General features: G+C 37.2%; 1 protein-coding gene across 1 annotated transcript; it reads left to right on the forward strand.

Annotated features, from left to right (window-relative positions):
* The first annotated feature begins 3,043 nt into the window (after window positions 1–3,043).
* LOC122084563 (major pollen allergen Ole e 6-like) lies at window positions 3,044–4,709 on the forward strand. The gene is made up of 2 exons (XM_042652940.1): window positions 3,044–3,312; window positions 4,454–4,709. Exons 1-2 carry the CDS (start codon window positions 3,087–3,089, stop codon window positions 4,498–4,500), a joined length of 273 nt encoding a protein of 90 aa, XP_042508874.1. The 5' UTR covers window positions 3,044–3,086; the 3' UTR covers window positions 4,501–4,709.
* Window positions 4,710–19,705: the final 14,996 nt, after the last annotated feature.

Below are 19,705 nucleotides of genomic sequence, written 5' to 3' on the forward strand. Positions count from 1 at the left end.
AACAATTTTCTGGTATCGATTATGGAGTAGAAAAATATCAAAATCAGCATTTGGTATGTATTTGACAGAATTTCTATACCAAATAATTATAAAAATGCCATTGTACAATTTTAAATATCATTCTCCAATATTACACTTTCCCAATATTTACCAAATTAAATACCATTATCAATTTTTAAATCTTAAAAAACTTAAAAAATAATAAGTAATTAAAAAAAAAACACATATTAATTCAATTAAATATACTTATATTAATATTTCAGATTTAAATTCATGTTAATTCAAGAATCAAATATCAATATGGCATAAAAAAAAAATCAAAAAAATTGATATGGGAAGCAATTAGTTGCTTTCATCCATCTTTGTTTCTCTTGAAATTTTTTGTTATATATTCTACTTGTTTGTTGCGGGAGAATTCCGACTGGGATCGCTTGGTTGCCTACACACAGAGAATCAATAGGAGAGAGAGAGAGAGAGAGAGAGAGAGAGAGAGAGAGAGAGAGAGAGAGAGAGAGAGAGTGGAGGACTTTCCGAGGTCTAAGTCAGAATTTCAGACAAACAATAGTTGAAGAAAGATTAGGCTTAAGATGTGAAGAAGTGTTTGCGTACTATGAGACTTGAGTATTGTTCGTCTTTAATAGGAGGAGCTAGCAAGGATAGATTTGATTCTATGCAAATTTGAGAGTTCACATTGGAAAGGTTACTGACCCTGTTTGTCTTTATTTGGATCTAATATCATGGAGAATCCCGAGTTTGTCAGGATATGGAGGGTTGGTTCCCAACGGTTTCTTTGTGACCTTGGGCCAAACAGGAACTAGGTTTGTACCCTGTCAAATGGCGATTGCTCATTGTTCGAGCTGATATGAACCCATCAATACTATTTTGATCATTAGATTAACAAATGAAAAAATTAAAGAAATGAGAGAAACAATAATGCCGGGTTACGTAGCATATGATAGTGCCTCCTTGTGTCTCTCTCTTCTTCCTACTATGAAATGAAATATTTGCCTTCTATTTTGGGGAGGAAAGAGATTCACCAAGGGAGAAGCTAGCATACCTTATGCAGAAGGATAGAGAACTCATAACAATCAGAACTTCCAAAGGAATTTCTCTAATATATTTATTGAATAGCTCATAATATGGGCGAAGCATCAACAGGAACACAAAATTGGAGTAGACCTACTAAAGTATCCTTATTGGAACATTTTGATCAAACTTGTTGGACTTCATGGACGCTAAGGTAAAATGATTTGGAAAAATCATTTATATTAAAGGAAACTTGGAAAAGAATCTCAACACATACATATTGGTTCTATCTTTTCCACCATCAATTAATGGGGTAGGGCATTTTCATTCCAAGTTCTCTTTTGTCTGTTAAAAAAAAAAAAAAAAATTATTCTCTCTTTTATGTTCTACTAAGGTTTGAGAGTATCTTGACCAGCGAAAGGGGGCTGTCACATTGGTATTCATGTGAAAGTTGAGATTTTATGGAAATTTGATTTTTCTTCTCCCATCTAGGGTGGTGATCTTTTCCTTGCATCTAGGGTGGTGATCTTCATCCATTATCTTCTTTTTCCTCTCCTTTATTGTTCCTCTTCTTCTGGCATCACTACTCCTTACCCACTGAGATCCTTCATATTATCACCGTTCACTGTTGGATCACAAGCATCATTCCCCTAACGGACCTGGAAAAACTTTTCCCATTTGAGGAACCTCCTACCCTCGTTGCCAGCTCACATTCTGTAGAACTTAGACATTGCCCAGGCTATCTTTGAGATTCATTCTCGTACGGGTCTAATCCACAAAGATAGAATCCATCTAAAGGCAAACTCTGAAGTGGATTCTATCTATATGGATTAGACCGTACGTGAATAGTTCTCGTACCTGATCCACGTACGCTATCTTTCCCCTTCTTCCAACTCTTTCCAGTATTTCCATAAATTCCCCCACTTCTCTCGTCCACAAGATATAGGCCTCACCATTCAAACTTTCCTTTTACCTATGAAACCAACCCATCCCACTCCCCAACCCAACTCACAAATGGACCTCTCAAATGACCCTATGCCCATCTTTCTCTATAGATTTGCCCTCAAGCCCACTTAACTACCCTTCCCATACTCCCCATAGGCCTCGTCCTGCCCCCTCTACTTCCCAACACAGTTCTAAAGAAACCAAACAGAAGAAAGCCTGAAGAATTCGATCTTACTCCTGCTCCTCCTATGGTGGTTACTGATCTTGACATATGGCAAATTAATAATTGTTGGTGTATATAGATTCTATGTGTGCCTTGTAGAAAACCTGGTCTCTTGTTAATTTTAAAAAACTTTGACATTATTCTAGAATTAATGTGTGACACAATACCATGATTAGGACATAATTAAATTACATAAAAAAGAACATTGATAGTTTTCCTTTGCCCAAACATAGGAGCATGCAAAATTACAATCTTGCCTCAGCGTGAAATAAAAAATTTTGAAAACATTTTGTCTGGAAGTGTGGCATTATACCATCACCTCAGCCAGTGAGAACACATGCTCAGGCATCAATGAGGAGAGGGAGGTCGTAGTCATTTCACACCTTGTGCAAGGGCTCTTATTGCACTGCCTGGTGCAGGGGCCACACAATCAGACAGCGATCTCTTGCCATAAATTACTGTTTATTTGTTTGTTTTTAATAATTATAATATACTGTTCTTTTTTTTCTGCTTCAGAAGAGAGAGAGAGAGAGAGAGCCTTAATTTGGAATAGTTAGGTTGCGGACAGAAATCACTTTGTAGGCTTGTAACTAATATCAGTTCTTTGGAAGATGGAAATGGTCAAGCAAGAGCAAAAGAGACAGGGAGAAAGAGATCCTACATTGTTTAAAGAAGCTACAAGTGTCTCTCCATTGTGTTTTGGACCAAGTATTAGTTTCTACATGATCCCACAATCCAATGTACACACCACAGGTACCTACCCGTAATCTTAGATCAATCATCCAAAAATAAGCAATCACCACCCCTTTAAATACCCCTTGTCTAATACCCTTTCTGCAACTTAGAGAGAGAGAGAGAGAGAGAGAGAGAGAGAGAGAGAGAGAGAGAGAGAATGGCAAATAAAACTGTTGGAGTGATTGTGATGTGCATGTTTCTCCTTGCAACACTACACCTATCAGAGTCAGAGCCAGAGCCAGAGCCCGCGGCCGCGCCTGCGCCCGCCTTTGAATACACCACTTGTCTGAAGGAATGCATTACTGAGTGCAAAGGCAGTGGAATGGGAAATAGCCACTGCGAGATGAAGTGTGATGCTGATTGTGGAGCTAAAGAGAAAGATGGTAAGACACACTACTCCACTCATCCATGATTTGCTGGTTTCAAGAAACTCATCCACCCCATAACCCAAGCCAGCCTGAGTTGCACTTCTAGTTTAAGTTTAAGGCAATCCCTAGTAAAGCTTGACATCATAAAATTAAAATTAAAGTTGGTGAAAAAAGGGATAAGCACTGGTGGGTAAACCCGGTCCAGGCTGGTTTGTCAATCAAACCGGAATGTTGGTTTGGTGTTTTTTTTTTGGTGAGAGTTTTGGTGTTTTAATGTCTAGCTAAGATGGATCTGGTATAATGGGATGAGTTCATATCTTTCTTCAGATTTGGATCTTGATTGGACTCTGAGGATGTTATATGTTAAAATTCAATTACATTGTTAGTGTAGAGTCCCCTTTAATTCTGCCACATGTCAGGATGATGTGGCAGTTTTGACCATTGGATAGATATCTTATAGTTTGATTGGTCCATGTGTTAAAGTTTAAGCTCAAATTTAATCATACACTCACAATTATATCTATAAATGCACCCTTCCATGTATGTTATGCAAATCCTTGCACCAGAATTTTCCAAGTGCTTCATTTTACCATTGAAACATTGTTTGATCTTCAGATATAAGGAGGGACCTTAGGATCCGTTCGTTGGTAGCAAGTGAAATCAAAGGACATAAAAGTGAAAAAAATTTAATTTACAAAGGAAACTTTTTTTTGGTAATTAATATCTAACATGATCTTATAAAGTACAGTTAAAAAAACAGGTTTTGGACTCATGTCTCTCGATTCAAGAAAAAAAGAAAAAAGGGTCAGAAACCAAATCATATAAAGTACAATTAAAAAAACTAGTTAGGAGTCATGAAGACTCGCCCATGCTTAAGAAATGACCAAACCAAGTCTGAGTCTGAATCTTCATTGAACTCTATATTTTACTCAAGTCATGTGAAACTCACCGAATCTAATTTTTGTATTAGGTCATATATTATTCATAGACCACAAACCTCTAGTTCAACATCAAATGTGGTTCGAAACATGTGTGAATAATTTCATATTTGTCAGTTTCCTTTTTTTGTACACTTCTTGTCCATATCTTTTGGTACTTAGTTTTAGTTTTTATTTGACTATTTAATCTTCTGATTCCTTATTTTATGTGTTTTCAGCGAGGTTGAGCGTGCATTTTCCTGACATCAGAGGAGATCTGCCATAGATAAACGTAAATGAGTAAGATGTTGCAATAAAACACATCAACAATGGAAGTCATATATAATTATCTAGCTTGGGATATTGTAAAAGGGGAGCAAAGTTAAAGGTTGTTCACATTCAATTTTGTAAAAGTTTTTTTGGAAAGGAAAAATTAATGGATGTTAAAAAAATGCAGGTTATAAATAAGTGAAAGGATGAGTTTTCTTTTTCTTCTCTTTTGGCTATGGATCAGGAAAAGAATATATTAAAAGATCAAAAAATAATATAAAAGATTCAAGTCTAGGCATACCCATACCCCCCCCCCCAAAAGAAAAAAAAAACAAAAAAAGACTTGTACTCCTCATCTTTGGCATTGCCATCAATACAGAACAAGACCACAAAGTTTGAAAGAAGGATCTCTGCGGCATTGCCATCAGCAGAACCCTCAATCAAACCCAGGACATGAAAAATACATAGGAGAACAAGTTCTCAATCTTGAAATCCATAACTTGGTTTATTTTGGAAATCCTAGCTTATCTCATGAGTATGTAAGAAGGATGTTAAGGCCTTTTTTAAATAAGCTGCTGAATTTACTTCCTTGTAGCTGTTGGTTGTCTTCCAAGAGATAGAAGAAAGGAATCCCATATAATAGTTCCATGGTTAAAGAAACATCCATGGAATTGATTGATTTACTACACATAACACAACAACATTTGAGTCCGACTCAACCAATAGCGACAGTAATTTCTCACTGTTGCAATGCACCACTTCTTATGGCGGTCATATATTATTGCCAATAAATACTTTGCAATGGTAATATACTACTAACACTATAAACCAATGATATAGAGGAGGTGTCAAAGGAGTTCCTTGAGCGTTTGGACCGGTGGAAGACCACACGATTTGTCCGAAGATACTGATGGATTTTTCCTTGAATTTTGAGCATTTTTAGCAGTACTGCTGGAATTATATCTTTTGACTCGTCTAGCATTACGGGAGCCATAGCCTCAATCGGAAATGACAACCAGTGCTCTAGAGGCATACGTAGTTTAGTTGTCTAGGCCTGCACAAGACTCTCCGAATTCATCCGTTCAGCCCCCCTAACGAATCCCTTGAAGTTTGGTCAACAAAATTAGGATTTTTTCTAGTTTTTTATTGTGTTTATATTTCTACCCTAGTCACTTGTTTTTAGGTTTTTTTCCCTTCCTTAGAAGTGACTTGACTATATAAGGTCTCTTTTTGCACTTTTGTAAGGCACTTGGATTTTTAATCGAAGTGGTTGTTTTGCTCTTCTTCCTTTGGAATTAGATTTTCATCTTCCTTGTGGATTTTAGGGTTTGTCCATGTCAAAACGATATCTAACCCACCGCACTTTCAACTGCGTCAATCAATATTTAACAATGGCATTATATTGCCACCACTATATGACATAACTTAGCAGCGATAATATAATACCGCTAGTAAATGTTATTAATTAAAAATTTAAAGACATTACTACAATTAAAAAAGAATTTAGCACAATATATTTTAGGGTGGTAATACAATTATTGCCATTAAATATCAATATTTAGCAGTGATAATATATATTATCATTGCTAAATATATATAAAATGCCCTAACATATTACCATTGCTGAACATATAATTTATGTGGAAGTAATATAATACCACTGCTAAATGTCCAAAATACTCCCAATTTGAAAATTCCACTATCTCTATTTCATCTTCCCTCTCTCTAACTTGGAAAACCCCCCAAATAATTGATTTGTAAACATTCGGTAGTAGTTAAAAACCGGAGCTAAATTCTATATATAGCAGTAATTTAAATAACCTCCACTCAATAAAATTATATTTTAGATTACACATAATATATGTTTGAAAGTATTAGAATACTATTACTATTAATAATACATTTTATTTACTAGATTTTTAGGGTTTAGGGTGACTCTGGCCGATTATGATTAAATCGAGTATTTTTATCTAACAATTGAAATATTGATCATATTTATACATTACCATATATGGAATCTTTCACCAAAATTGACATAATATTTACCTTAAATAAGTGGTTGAGGCACATTTACCTTCAAGTTACTATTACTAGTTTCTAGGGTTTAGGCCGAGTCTGACTAAATCGAAGTAGGTTGAGGTTTTAGCTAGTCAACATATAATTTTCTATTATCCCTTGAAACTTGCAAATTTTTTGTGACCTCCACTCGTTCAGCTATTCACTTCCACCTTCTTGCGACTTTTGTTTTACAAAAACACATTCCCTTTGGCTCTGTTTGTTTTTGAATGGGAAAATTTTCCATGTAAAATTTCACAGTAAAATTGAATTTTCCAACGTTTGTTTTTCAGTTTGGAAAATTTTCATGATGGAAAATTTTACCAAAATCGATGCATTTACCGGAAAATGCCCTAGCAAATTTTACGTTTAAAATGGACGTAAATGCTCGTAAAACACTACAACTCTGCCCGATAAAATTGAAAGACTCGATAAAATTGAAAGAAACGGAATCAATGACATGTCTTCTATTATCTTCCCTGAAGGCTCTCTTCTCTGCCATCATCTTCCCCGATAGAGTGTCGGCAAACTGTTGCAAGGCTATCCTCTCTTGCTCTCTTCATCTCTTCTTCTCTCCTTCTCCCTCTCGTGATCCCCCTCTCTCAGTCACAACTTTGTAACTTGAAATTCCCATTCAAACTCTTCATCTATAAAACAGATCTAATCATACTCATTAGTATTATTAACTTCAGAGAGGAGAAAGATCAGAAGAAACTATCAGAGATGGAGGGGAGCCCTGGTGAAGGAATAGTTTATCAAAGCAAGGTACTCTGGATCGATTTGCAAAAGAAAGAGTCAGTACTCCCACCAATGAATAGGTTTGTGAAGAAACTGAAATGAAGAGGATTATGATTTTGGAGCTTGGAATCGTCCTATCTACTGTTGTATACAAAGAAGAGCGAGGTTCTTACAGCGACTAGAAGCCGCCAATTTGTAGTTGCAGAGTATAGCTTTGCCATTGTTTTCATATAACACCCGAACTAACCTTTTTGATGAGGTGAAACTTTGCGAAGTTAATCCAGATGGGGCCTCCATGGTGTTCTTGCTCTTTGCTTGTGCCAAGCTTTCTTGAGCAATTGGGCACATCGTCAAGTGATTGAAAAGGGTTCGGCTAGGAATTGTCGATTGGGTAGGTACTCTTAGCAATGTATGCCAAGTGTGGGAACGGAGATTATGCCCGCCTGATATTCGATTGAATGCTCGAGAGTAAAGTTACATAACATCTTACCAAACGTTAACTATTTGATTAAATGCCAAACAGAAATTTGACAGTAGAATAGTCATGAAAGAAGGTGAAGGCAGTAGGGAGCCTTCTTTGATCAGCTTGACGAGAAGATATCTGAGAAGTGTTGGGTCATTGTTGCCTCAAAGGCTCAAAGCATTTTGAAATGCTGCAAGTGTATGCCTACAAGCTAGTTCATGTACCAGTCCCATCAAGAACATCTGTGACAACTTAGTATTATCCAGAAGCTTGGAGGTGCAAATGTAGAAAAAATTGTTCATGCCTTAAGAGACCTGACTACTTGATCCAAAATTTGAATCTATAACATCTCCATGTTAGATGCGCTGCCCATTGTTAATATGTCATAGCTTGCACGAAAATCGCTTCCCACCTATGTGGTCATGCCGTCATGGACTACAATCTTCAATTAAAGATGTTTAGCAAGTCCAGGCAGCCATATTTATAGCATTTTCCCTCCCCCTATATGGTTCAATGATATTTTACTTTCAATTTTACCGCATGAAAACAAACATTAGAAAATTGGCACTCATGTAAAATTTTACGTGTTACATTTTACATCGAAACAAACAGAGCCTTTAGGAATTTGTTCCTACACATACATAACCATGCATGAAAACTATTTGCTGCTGGAAATACTAGTGTTAGGTTTGTTCCTTTAGTTGGCTGTAAAGTTTTATCATTACTAAGAGTACCATAAACAGGCTGTGCTAAAGTACTACGTAAAATTTTAAAATCCCTACTTCCCTGCCCCTTCTCCACTCTATGTTTTCACTTTCCTGCCTACCGTTCTCCTTTCGCGCTCTATTTTCCCTTATATTTATCTTCCTTGTAACAAGATTGTTACAACTCGAACACTTAAGGAATGGAGTACAACCACTACTCCCTACCACTGAAGAGAGGGTTAAGCCCCATGGAGTTCACCACTATTTCTAGGTGCTTATCTTCCTTTTGGAGGTGTGTGTAGTGGTTCACGACACCAGTTCAAAAGGAGATGAGAAAGGGTTTTGGGAAGAAGAGGTGTCATGTGGGTGGGTTCTTAAAGACGATCCAAGGGAGAAGACATGGAGAGATAAAGAGGGCGGGTGGATTATGGGGAGAGAATGGGGTGCAAATGTGTGGGTTACATGAAGAGAAGAGGTGAATGGTAGTAGGATCTGGGATTGCCATGGGTGTAGGTGGTATTTGGGATCGCATGCGGTGAGAGTGAAAGCTAGGGGGTCATGGACCACTGGGGTCGGGGGAGGTGGGCTGTAGAGAAGGGAGGGGAGTTTCAAGGGATGGGAGCAAGGGTGGGAGTGGAGAGAAGGTACGTAGAGATAGTGAGCATCACGGCGAGGGGTGGGGCAAGGAGTTTTAGGGGTGGGATGGGGGTGGATGGTGGCGGTGGTGGGATGGGGCCGGGTGGGCAGGGGTTGGGTGGTGGTAGGGGTGGGAATAGGGTAAGAGTGGGCGAGTGGCTACTGGTGGTGGTGTGAGCTCGAGGAGGGTGAAAGAGGGTTTCGGTGGTGGCCGAAGGTTTTTTTTTTTAATTAATTACCTTTAATGTCAGTAAATATACCATAGTTAAAAACAATTATTTTTTTTTTGTAGTACCAGGACCCTATCAGTCTAGCCTAGGAAAACACAGACACAGTTGGGCCTGAAAATACCCAACTATGGTGGAGGCAACTGGTTCTTTTCATACCCATTTGTGTCTCGGAGTTTCCTATGCCAAACTAGCGGGGTTTCTTCTTTTCCTCATTTTTTAAATAAAAATAAATTTCAGCATTGGTGGAAAAAAAAGTTGCTACTAAAATGAGATATTTTCACTACTTTTTAATAATAAAATTAAATGGACTTTGGAGAAAATAATTATCGTTACTAAAATTATTATTTTTTTTGTTTTCATGATAAAATAAGACTATTTAGTGGTGTTAGTTACTGCCACTAAATGTTTTGTTTTGGTGACCATCAAATTATTGCCACTAAATTTATGAATGTGGTCGGATCCACATATCGTCGAAATATTTTGGATTAAATTGATTTTTTTTTTTTTTCAAGAACAAAGAGGTTAATGCCATTAGAGGTGGTTTTTGAGAAGGAAATTGAGTGCACGTGCTGCATTCCTTTGGAGGAGTATGCCGATAATTTGTTCTAGGTAACTATAAATCCCTATTCATTGTTTTCCATGAGTGTGTTCATTGAGATACAAGTTTAAAGAATTTCTCTTATTAATACTGTATTGACGTGCTTCCACCGCCACTTATTGTTATCATCGTCTACCGATCCAGGTTGTCCCATATCTGCCTAGATCGAATAGATCTACCATATGTTTTCTTTTAAATGTCAGAATTTTTCACCATTTTACCTTTAGTCCTAACTGGTACATGGATACGTAATCAGCCCATAATGGATATCACCCTCCAGCGATATGAATCCGGATCCAGGCAATTACTATGATCCATTAGATCCCTAAAACTATGCTCTCAAGAGGGTATAAAAATCCTCTGCTGCACTACAAAGGTGCAGTGAGAATCTATGTGGCTGAGAACACCTTGAGGTATGTGCTCAAGCTCTCTCAGTCATGTCATCCCATCCACTGTTGGGGAGAGAGAGAGAGGGCATATCCGTCAATAAATAAATAAACTCCAAAGACCGAAGAAACGCTTAAATACATAAAGACCCCACCGTCCCATTCAGCCTCCATGCCCTTCCCCACCGCGCGCCTACAAACAATGAATAAGAAAAAAATCTGTTTCTTTGTAATCACTGGCCCCACAGGCCCACACAACCTTAATTAAAATTCATATTTGTATTCTCATGTGTATGATGAATCCAATATTTCAGGATTATTATTTTATTTTATTTAATTTTTTTTTAGAGTGGTTATTCATAACCATAGTTAGCAAATTCGGATTCGGGAATTATTCGGGCGGAGAATTATTCGGAATAATTCGGTTGATTAATTTAAGGATTCGGTCAAAAAAACGGTCAAAAAAGCTTATTGGGTTTTTTTTATTATTTTATTATTATTATTTTTTTTTTGTTATTTTTTTTTTGGTTTTTTTTAAAATACTATTTAAGTGGACCGAATAATTCGGTTTAATTCGGATTCGGTCCGAATTATTCACGTTTTATATTCACTTTTGAAAAAATCACGAATTTTACCGAATTTTATTTTTAATTCGGATTCGGTCAGAATTTTTGATAAAATTTGGAAAAATAATTATTCGACCGAATTGATAACACTGCTCAGAACTAGCAGTCAAAGAGAGAGAGAGACTTTTCTCTCACTATCTTTATTTATTTATTTTTTTTAATTTCATAATGAGGGATGTGTAGTACAAAGATGTACTCTCCCATCCTCAAGACCTCTACTACAAATTCCAAATCTCATGGAAAGTACAATAAAGCAGTACAATGAAGTCTTGACTTCAAAATTCAAAGGTACTAGTACTACTCCCTCAAGTTTTACTTTTCTCTTCCTACTTAAAAACTCGTTTCCCAGTTGATAGCTAACTAGTTTGGATTTTGGAACCGTGGAAGAGGTGGAGTCGTCCTACAGGGGCTGCCTGAGACCACATGAGACCCCTTTAATGTGCTTCTCCTGCATTGTTATTGTGTATCCATGTGTTCTCAGGTCGCCCCTGCCGGACTTCTCTCCACCATACGATTGATTTTGATCATATTGATACTGATTCCTGGAGTCTTTAGTGGGGATTTCTAGTTAATGAAGAAGGTTGCTAGATCCGCATCATTTGTCAATTTTCCAAGATCCAACGACTCAGGTGAAGGTTTCTATTCTTTCATAGCTGCATTTGAAGCAACTGTTAGGAAAAAGGTTTATTTTGTTAAGAAAGAAATCCAATTCTGTTTGGTGGGTTATGCCATGCTCACCCAAAGGTCTTGAATTCGATTTTCTGTACAATGAAAATATTGAAGAAACTATTCAAGAAATGTACAGTGGACAAGATCGGTTGAGAGTTGAGAACAACTTAATTAAGCATACCCTACCACTTATACTTTTTTTAGAGACGTATACTTTCATACTTCTATTCCAATGAATGAGAGAATTTGTTGGAACTACTTTCTACCAAATCATATATATATATATATATATATATATTAAGAAAAAAAAATAGTGTAATTGCTTTGGATCTAACTTTATTTATAGGTAGCACATTCTTTAATCCTTTTGTGTTAAATTTTTTCAACGCAAAAGAAATTTTTGCTCTGAGAGAGGAGAAAGGACTAAGGGAATGCACTCATTTTTAGTCCTATATTGAAAATTTAAGGAAAAAAAAAGGGAATGAAAGTCTATAAATAACAGAGAGAGAGAGAGAGAGAGAGAGAGAGAGAGTGTTAAAGTTGGTTATCGATCACAAAGGGTAGTTTTGTTAGCAAGGCCCCACTAAGAGTTCTTGAATTCAACTCTAATTGGGGCTTATCTGTCAAAACAAAGTTGGTTATTATTGGAGTAACCTAATGATCTAACGATAAAAATAGAGCCAAACATGGTCCGTTTTGAGTCCATTAGGATTGGGCCTGAACTGAAATATCTCAACTTGATTTAGGGCTGGCCAGACTTGGGCTGGGCCTTGAGGGCCCAGGTTGTGCTTGGGTATTAGAAAAATTGGATCTAGTGTGGTACCCTAATATAGTGACGCCCAAGGTCCGAATTTAACCAATGTGGGATTATTCCCATTAAATATTAAAGGATTGGAGTAGGAGTTAAACTTGTGCCCATTTTCTGTTTTGAAGTCACATATCAAATTTGAATTGGGCCAAAGATCCTGATGATTGCCATTTTAGCATAGGTAGTTTTTATCCCTTTTTAGGAGATTCTACTCTCTTGGTTCCATGAAGCAACCCACCATGTCTTGATTTAGACCAAGCTCAATATGTTGCCTTCGTTGTAATCACTACTGAAGCTATAATTATTTGATTTCAATCATTTCTCACTATTGTTCGCCTCCAAGGCCCTGTTTGTTTAGCGGGGAGTTACATGGGGGGGATTTAAGAGGTGGGATAGTTGTACGAATTATACCACCCCAAGGTTTTTGAAGTTGTTTGGTTATCACGGGTGAGGTTTTCAAAAGACAACAAAAATATTTGTGCAATCCCTTGTCGTCCCACGTGGATGTACAATTCTCCCACTCCAACCCCTCACAAAGTCCTACCAAATTGATGGGATTTTGCAGGGAAAGCTGTTGGAGATGGCGCGAGAGAACACTGTGCTTCAAGCTTCGCCACTGCCATCGGTCTGTCCCATGGCTTCAAGCTCCGCCACTCCACCACCGCCATCTGTGTGCCCAGCCGCTGCCCCCGTCACTCTTCCGCCAGGGCGGCAAGCATAGACAAAAAAAAAAAAAAAAGGAATCAAAGAAGAAGAAGATGCTACATACTACACAAAAATAAAGAGAGAGAAAAAAGGGACATCGGACAAGAAGAAGAGGAGAGAAGGAGATGACAAGATCAAACAGTAAAAAGAAGGGAAATAAAGAACCTCATCACTCTACGCCTGGGCTGCAAGCATAGAAAAAAAAAAGGGGAAATCTAAAAAGAAGAAGAAGAGGATGAGAAAGAGATGCAGGGGGCTGCAGTTGTGATGCAAACTTACAAAAAATTGGGCATTGAAGAAGAAGAAGAGGAGGAGAAGAAGAAGATGGAGAATATTACCCTCTAAGTTTGAAATCCACTCGCTGTTTCCCATTTGAAGCTTGGATGTTGGAGCTCTCAGGTAAATGGAAGTCATGAAATCCTCTTTCTCCCTTATCTCTCTCCCTCTCTCTGCTTATCAACCAAACAGTCGTGGAATGGTAAAGTTAAGGGGAAGTATAACTTTCCTGTCGGTTAAAAACTCTTACCCCATCTCCATGTGCATCCCACTCCCACTAAAATCCCACCCTAGGCACCCCCCTAAACAAACGGGGCCTAACACTCATTCAATTTTGTATTCAGATAACCTTAGTGGTATCTACATTGGGACAAATAAAAATGTTTCATGCCTTCGCAAAACTTTCAAGTTTTCATGGAAACACAAAGTACATCAAAGGAGCTCTCTCTCTTCTCTCTTTTTTATTTTTTTTTGGAGAATGCAATCAAACTAGTAACCTTTTCATTTTGCATCATAATTGTAAGTGTTCTTTTAAGCCTATTTGATAATCATCTCGTTCCCATTCCACTAATTTTATGGAATTGATTTTTCTTGATTAATTCCATGATTTTAGGGAGTAGAGTGTTGGCGTTTGATAACAATATTTGGTATCGATTCCGGAATAGAAAAAGGACAAGATATTTTTTTTCGTATGCATGATAGAATAAATTCTATTTCTACCAAATAATTATGAAACTGCAAATGTGCAAATTTAAATTCCATTCTCCATTTTTACACATTCCCAAAATTTATCAAATTACCATTATTCTTTTTTTTTTTTGGGTAAGAAAATTACGATTATTCATATTGTATATAAAGTACATGAACCATACATGAATATTTCAGCAATAACAACATGGATCACGTGTAATGCAAAGGAATATTAGATGAAAGAATAACTAAAATATTATAGATATACAAAGATTAAATTATTTAAAGTACTGAATAATTTCTATTCATTCAAGTTAAACCTATCATCTTTTAACATTTTTATGAGAGCAAAATACATAACATGAAATAGTTCTTTAAAGAAGCTACCCAGTTCATCATTCATCTACGTGTTTTAGAAAGGTTTGGAATATAATCTTTGTTGGGGTTGGGTATGTCTTGTATTCTGTAATGGTCTACATAATTATAATTTGTCAGTATTTGTAATTAGGTCAGGTTAGGGATCTATTACATGTACAGGATTAGGGTCTTGGGTTCCCTATATATTATCTTATGTGGAAAACCGAACACACAAGCAAATAGGAGATCACTTTGTGAGGTAGTGTAGTAAAGAGTTTTTTATGTATAGTGAAGAATCTTAGGTTCTCATGGGTGGTTGTCGGCATTCATGCTAACCACATTAAATTCCTCTTATTGTATGATTGTTTATCTAGATTCTTCCTCATGGTTGGGCATTCGTCCTTAATAAGTGTTATCGGAGAGAGGTTCGATAATAATTGCAGGGTGTGTACAAAGATCTAAGGAGAAAACGATGCGTAAAGAGAGAAAAAAAAATAATTTTTTTTTATTCTTTGTAAAATTTGCTATTCTATTTTTCTTTTACGATGTGTGATCATATAAAAGAGAAGGGAATGAGTTTCATGGTGGGGAAGAAACAAAGAATGTGGATTGTGAAACCTACAGAGAAAGGAAGGAGGTGATCTCCGAAGTACATATCGTACAAATCGGAGAGTACGTAGAACGGTCGTTATTGTGTTGAATGAGACGGAAGTCAGAAGAGAACCTTGAAATGATCTGCGCAATTAGATTTTGAAAAAAAAATTAGTGTTGAATTTTATACAAACAGAAAAAGTGTCTTCACTACGTACGGTGAGAGAGACAAATAAGTGTAATGGAATAGACGGATCGGGCAAGATTTTTCTCTGTTGGTGTACTATATGAGAAAAAATTGTGATGGTGGTAAGTCTCACAACAAGATCGAATGTCTCAGTAATGCCATGCCATTAGTGGAACCCCTTTGCCAACGAACAAGCTTTGTACTTGTAGGGAACAAGAGTCTAAGTGTTATTACATGATAGAGCACTAAACTCTTCGGTTATGGTGGATCTCCATTCACATATTTTATTGGCCTGAGAGAAGCAATTTGGCTTAGTTAGGGCTAAAAGGGTGGACTATTGTGGTGCATTTTGAGAGAGGTGGTCTTGTGAAGGAGGGGAGGTCTGGTCATGTGGTGAAGTGTCATTTGGTGGACATAAGTTGTGGTGGCAGATTGGATGGTAAAGAGAGAGTGATGGACGAATATGGGGATGAAGGGAGTGGGAGGGCTAGGGCAGGAGGGGGTTGCAAATCGGTAGGAGTTGGAGCAGATGAAGTGGAAGCGGGGGAGAGAGTAGAGGGATGTTGTAGATATCAGTAAGGGTGTGGGTTTGAGAGGGCATGGTATGGATGAAGGGGAGGGCGCAAGGATTGGGATCAGTGAAGGTGTGGTTGGGGGGGGGGGGGGGAATAGATATGGTGAGGAGATGCATAGAGTGGGAGAGGGATTGATGGACATTGGTTTGGGTAGGAGGCGATTAGGGAAGCATAACTGAGTTAGAGGGAAGGACAACAAAAAGGTTGGTAGCAGAAGTTACTAGAGCAGGATAAGTAGGGGGGGATAGCAAATAGGAAGGAGGACTCATCACAACATACATGGAGAGAAAAATACAAGTTCTTTGCGACTATGCCTATACAAAGGTAATCAGTGTGGGAAGGGCTGTAACCTAAGAACACATAGGGAGCAAACCGGAAGTCTATTTTGTGATGATTACAGGTGCAAAGAAAAGGAAACCAGAGACATCAAAAAAACTCCTAAAAATGTATAGTTGGGGGAGTTGTTGTGAACAAGTTGAAACAAATAAAGATCATGTACCTTTGAAAGGCATTCTATTAAGAAGGTACCTGAGATTTTCAGACGCAAAATGCCGATAATGCTGAGGAACCGAGCTATTAGAGAGAAGGGAGATACCAATTTTAGCAATATGAAGATGGCGATGTTCAACAGTTCATGAGTATTGGGACATTGTAGATGGTGAATGATGCCAATTTATTAAAAATATTTCATAAGAAGCAGTATTCACTGCCCCTTTCTGACTGAATGACCTCAATTTTCCTAGAAAATTAATACTTACTGAGTGTTTGGAAATTTTGAAATATGGTGAAAGCATTTAAGGGATGCATAAGAGGAAAATACCAGATATACATAGTGTGGTCATTCCAAAATATCACGAAATGGTGATATCCATTTATTGTGAGGGGTTGGGTCAGGGCCCAAACATCACTGAAAATCAAATCTAAAGAAAATAAATAACAAGACTGATTTCCTGTCAAAGAGAGTCTACTAACCTTTCCAAGTTGGTAGGTAAACATTACTAGGCCGAGTGGATTGAAATGGATAATTATTGACTTGTAACATGGGATGAAGAATGCTCTAATGAGGATGGCTGAATCGATAATGCCAACCATCATAGGTGGTTTGCTAGCAATACTGGTAAATGGGGAAAGACTTGAAGGAGTGGATAGATATAAATGAAGGATGTAATCACACATTGAGAAGTAATTTGGTAATATACCTTATATATTTATTTTAGACTTTTAAACACGGGATTTAATGGTCCAATGGTTGCGATGTTACAAAGTATGACCTTGGTCTTGAGAGAAAAATGGTGTATTTATATGTATTTTTACTTTTCAAGTTAGTGGTGGATCCAACATTTAAATACCTTAATCAAACAAGGGTAAGATGGTAAAATAATTGAAGGGTACCATAGGTTCATCTGTGCATTAAAATATTCGATTGAAAAAGAGGTGCTAAAGGGTAAAAATGGGATTTCACCCTTAATTGGGTGTAATGTAATTCTCACTAACTTAAAAAGGGTAAAAGGGATTTTTTTTGTTTAAAGGTACCCAGTCGAAGAATATAAAATAATATGCATTGGGAAGGAGGAAGGAGGAGGAGGAGGAGGAAGAAAGGAAGAAGAAGAGGGAAGAAGGAAATGAACGGAAACTCAAAGAATGAGGAGGAAGGGGGTTGCTAATATATGAGCTTTTTATTACCAGTTTACTTTTGGAGTTTGATGTTGGGAACATGCCCACATTCCTAAACTGGTTTTGATGATAACAACCAAATAGTCACTTTAACTATAATTGTTAAGTGGTGCCTAGTGTAAGGGCAAGCCTTGAAGGAGAATGCCCACATGTCAAACTCCAAGAATCCAAACATTAAGAAGTCAAGACATGGTGCTCATCTCAAGACAAGATCTTACATATTAAGTAATTGAAGATGAAAGTGCCAAAGAACAGAAGATCCAAGTAAAGAAGCTCAATGAAGACCTTCTATTATAGATTACATTTTTACATTGTAATTATACCCCTTATATATTTACATGCACTCACACTTCATGCATTGCATTGCATTCATACTAGAATGACCTTAGAATGCACCTTGACAAAGTGTGAAGAGCCTTTAAGTGGTTAGGAACATATTAGGAAAAATATGTCCTAGTGAATTTCTGTAAAAATCACATTGACTTAGTCTCAAGGGCATTTTAAATAACCTAAAAATAGGTAATAGGAGATAGTTCTATCATAAAAGTTGTAGAGATTCGAATTACGAATCCAACGCAATTGGTATCAAGTCAATCCGATATCAAATCAAAGAGTTACTACCAAAATACTAATGAAAGGTCAAATTTACATAGCATTGTCAAAGTGTTTTGGCCGAGCCTGCAAGAGGTCGACCGTCACCTGTCCGGTTGATGCATCTGATCCACTGGTGCCAGTCCAGCTGAGGTACAACTGGCTCCAATGGCTAGTTTTTGCCCCAACGGTTCTTTGGAGATCGATCAGTTACCGATGGCGGTCTATTGATGGACCTAAAATATGAGCGTTTGAGTGATATTTCTTGCCTAAAATTATCCCTTAATCTCACTTATAAATACCACTAATGCTTTTATTTAATTAACAATTAATTACAAGCATTATAGCAACTTTTGAGAGCATTTGAAAGTCAAAGTTATTCCACACAACTCTTGAGCTATTGGTCATCATTCCATCACAAGTGAAGCTCAATCTTTTCTCAAAGTCTTCCACTTTATCATTGGTCCAATCAAGCGTAGCGAAAACTATTATAAGGTGCATTACTTTTATTCGTGCATTCATTATTGCACTACACAAGAGGTAACATTCTTTATTCCACTTCTTTGTTTTCTGTTTTTATATTAAGTCTAGACTGTACTTAGGTTTGTGTAAGGATTCTCTTATTCTTAAAAGAGTAGTAAGGTTCCTCTTTACCTTGAAAGAGATTGTAAGGTGCCTCTGTACCTCGAAAGAGATTGTAAGGTGCCTCTCTACCTGAAAATAAGATTCTACGGATACTCTTATCATTAAAAGATTTTGTAAAGGTTTTTCTCCCTACCTACTGTACTGAAAGAGAATAGCTAGTGGTTTACCTTACAAGTAAAATTTGTAGGGAGTGGACTAGACTCGGATTGTGGTAATCTTTATTATTTCACATATTTTTATTTACAATCACATTTTGCGATCCGTAATTCAAAAAGGTTTAAATTTCACTAGTATAACCTATTCACTCCCCTCAAGGTTATTTCATTTAAATCTTGAGATGAGAAGGAAGAGAGGAGTAAGGTGGAAATCAACCATGGTGGCTTTCCCCTAGCCTTGAAGCCATCTCTCTTTCATGCATGTTGTTCTATGGAGGTGAGAGTGAAGAGGAGAAGGGGATGATATATGTTCTCAAGAATAAAAGATTTTGGATGCTAGTTTCAAGGAGAGATAATGGTGAGAATGGGTGAGAGAAGGAAGATGTGAGGGGGGGGGGGGGGGGGAAGGGGAGGTGGTTGGTGCAGTAGTGGTGGTAGTGTTGGATGTAATGTCGGTGAACTCTATGGCTTTGATACCATATTGGAATAGAAATTATCTTTGTATCACTTGCCTTACATTCATAGAGAGGTAGAGATCAAATACAATAACCAATAACCAATCTGCTCTACATGGATAGGAAAAAAGATAGATATGAATCATATCCTAATATATCCTAACTGAAAGTGGTAACTGGATATTGGTTTCTTTCTACACTAGTGGAAACTCAATAGTAGTCAATACCTGGAATCCTAAACATAATTTTTTTCATGAATATGTTCTAAATTTTCTCTTTTATATCATCCTCTCATCTACCCCCTTAAATGTCTCTTAGAATATTTCCCTCACAAAAATCATTTCTTGCATTTTCCTTTTCTTCTCATGTCATGTTTCATGTCCATATGGTTATGGATTTTCACATTA

This window comes from Macadamia integrifolia, chromosome 1 (genome assembly GCF_013358625.1).
Source record: "Macadamia integrifolia cultivar HAES 741 chromosome 1, SCU_Mint_v3, whole genome shotgun sequence".
Lineage (NCBI taxonomy): Eukaryota > Viridiplantae > Streptophyta > Magnoliopsida > Proteales > Proteaceae > Macadamia > Macadamia integrifolia.

Excerpts from the sequence above, each read along its gene's own strand:
- LOC122084563 (XM_042652940.1), top strand. The coding sequence starts at position 3,087 with ATGGCAAATAAAACTGTTGGAGTGATTGTGATGTGCATGTTTCTCCTT. Across the intron at positions 3,313-4,453 it reads TGGAGCTAAAGAGAAAGATG|CGAGGTTGAGCGTGCATTTT; the intron begins GTAAGACACACT and ends ATGTGTTTTCAG.